Raw genomic sequence first — 2,283 nt, 5'->3', positions numbered from 1 at the left:
CCAGAGCAACGACATTGTTTACGGATATCTCAGCGCAAAGCGTGCGCTGAGACTGAATCGTTCTTGCGGGTTGCGCCGCAGGATCCTCTATACGGCGTACTTTATTGTCGTACAGCCATGCTTGCTTGTAGCCCTTCGTAGGGGCTACTGCCATTGTATGGAACCGGAGAGGTTCGCTTTCCTCTTCTATTGGTGCAATACGCATAGCACCAAAGTAGTCCCCATCGTCGTCTCCTGACGACTGGTACAATTCGCCTTCAGGATCATATTGAGATCCCTCCAGGTCGTTGTCCGATGACGGATATACCCCATCATCCTTCTCGTCCACTCCTTCGATAGCGTCTTCTTGCGCTTCTACTACGTCCCCAGCTCCATCAGCAGCTGGGTCATTCTCAGGTACACCAGGATCGTCTTCCTGGTCCGAGTTATCGTTAATAACTCGTTGCGCGAACAAGCGTTGTCCTGACGCTGGTTTCTTCCCGAAGTTAGGACACTTCGGGTCGCTCGCAAAGTGGCCTATCTGACCGCAGTTGTAGCACTTCAAAGGAGCCTTCTGTGATCGGTCGACCCTGACCACAGAAGCAGACTGCGGTCCCGAACGTGCCTGGTTTGGCGCATTCGCACTTCGATTTCCACTCGAAGGCTTCTTAAAGCTTGACGTAGCTTTATAGTTTGGGTTACGCTGTGGTGGAGCGGAACTGGACGACTTCTTCATGGTCGTCCGCACGCCTGGGTTTGGGCGTGCTTCCCCCGATGTTTTCGGGGTGGTACTCGAGGAATTGCCAGTACGGGTAAGCTCCCGTGCCTGTTTCCTCGCAGTCATAGCTTGAGAACTCTGTTCAATTGCATACGCAGCTTGGTATAGCTGCGTGATGTCGGTCTCGTACGGCGATAGACCATTTAATACGGTCATGACCTGCACGATGTCATCGGGCAGCGCGCTGATGAATTTACTACGCAACTGGTATGGCGTAGGTCGTTCCCAGAGTCGGACCGACGTATAGAGTAGCCGTTCATACAAGGCGGCTACTCCCCCTTCACTGGCTTTGTACTTCAGCGAAGCATATTGTTGCTCCGCCCTTAGGTTCAGGTCCTTGTGGATGAACCTGCGATACATGGCTATTACGACTTCTTCGAATAGCCAGTCCTTCTTTTCTCTAGAAGGAGACTGTACCGTGTTGTACAGCCAGTTAGCGGCTTCCCCGCTAACAGCTTGCCCAAGAATGCGGACACGCTCTCGATCTAGCTCAGGACCCATGATCCTGAGCGTATTGAAATACTCGAGAAGGCCTCGTAGCCATACTTCGAGTGCGTCGAGGTCATCCTTCCCGTCGTACGTCTTGGGTGGCGGTAGCTTCGCCACCTTGAGGTACGCAGGGGGATCCCCGATGGGCGCAGGGCCCACCATTTCGTCTATCATCTGCAGTAGACGATTGATAGTTATACTATCCCGAGGTCCATATGCGGGCCCCGTGTATACCATATCATTATTCTGACCCGCGGGTGCGGTCAGAGGTTCCCATCCAACACGGGTGGACAGTCCCATAGATCGGCGTGGGTTACGCCAATCCCGCGTGTGATCCACGCGGCCTGTTCGATACGCAGGTCCTTGCGATGCGGACATCTGCGCAGTATAAGGCTCCTGCGTGCCCATGTGCGCACCCGAATCCAGCGGGTGCGTAGTGGCCCTCGATCCGTATTGAGGATCGAACGCTACGTTCCGCGGTGCTTGCGGAACGTCCTCTGGGGGTAGCAGCCCCGCATTGCGAAGCCGTTGTTCACGACCCGCATCAATCCGGTCTTGCGGACTGACTAGCGCAGCTTCTACTTGCTGCGCTTCTGCTGACTGGTCGGAATGCCGGTCACTGAGGTGCGTATCGATGGTAGTTTGTTCCATCGGCGGCTCTTCGCTATCGTCGTCACCAGCCTCTATTTGGGCTGGTCCTGATATTGCAGCAGCCGGAGTATTCGGCTGCAGAGTGTGCTGGTCCTCATAGTCTTCGTCATCCTCGAAGATATCATCGAGGCCCAGTGCCACCAACGCACTGTTGATGTTGCGGTTGGACTCTTCTTCAGCTTCGCGAACCTGTCGCTGAAGTTCCTTGTACCTGCGCCGAGAATCGCGCATGGCGTCACGTAGCCGCTGCATGTCTTCAGGTCTGAAGGACGTGCCCGTCGCCGCTTGCGCGGTGCGGCTGGGAGGCCTCGATAGTCGGCCTTCCTGCGATGGCCCTGCCTGAGCCACGCGACTATGTGGTCTTGACCGCGGCCAGTCGAACCCGG

At 55.7% G+C, this 2,283-nt stretch overlaps 1 protein-coding gene across 1 annotated transcript; it reads right to left on the bottom strand.

Annotated features, from left to right (window-relative positions):
• Positions 1-18: 18 nt before the first annotated feature.
• On the bottom strand, positions 19-2,128 carry TRAVEDRAFT_54839 (uncharacterized protein; the record flags this gene model as incomplete). The annotated part of the gene is made up of 2 exons (XM_008047769.1): positions 19-52; positions 114-2,128. 2 exons carry the CDS (start codon positions 2,126-2,128, stop codon positions 19-21), a joined length of 2,049 nt encoding a protein of 682 aa, XP_008045960.1.
• Positions 2,129-2,283: the final 155 nt, after the last annotated feature.

The sequence above is a fragment of the Trametes versicolor genome, assembly GCF_000271585.1.
Source record: "Trametes versicolor FP-101664 SS1 unplaced genomic scaffold TRAVEscaffold_227, whole genome shotgun sequence".
In the NCBI taxonomy this organism is placed as follows: domain Eukaryota; kingdom Fungi; phylum Basidiomycota; class Agaricomycetes; order Polyporales; family Polyporaceae; genus Trametes; species Trametes versicolor.
The sequence above is the reverse complement of the archived record's forward strand: the minus strand, read 5'-3'. Positions and strand labels throughout refer to the sequence as shown.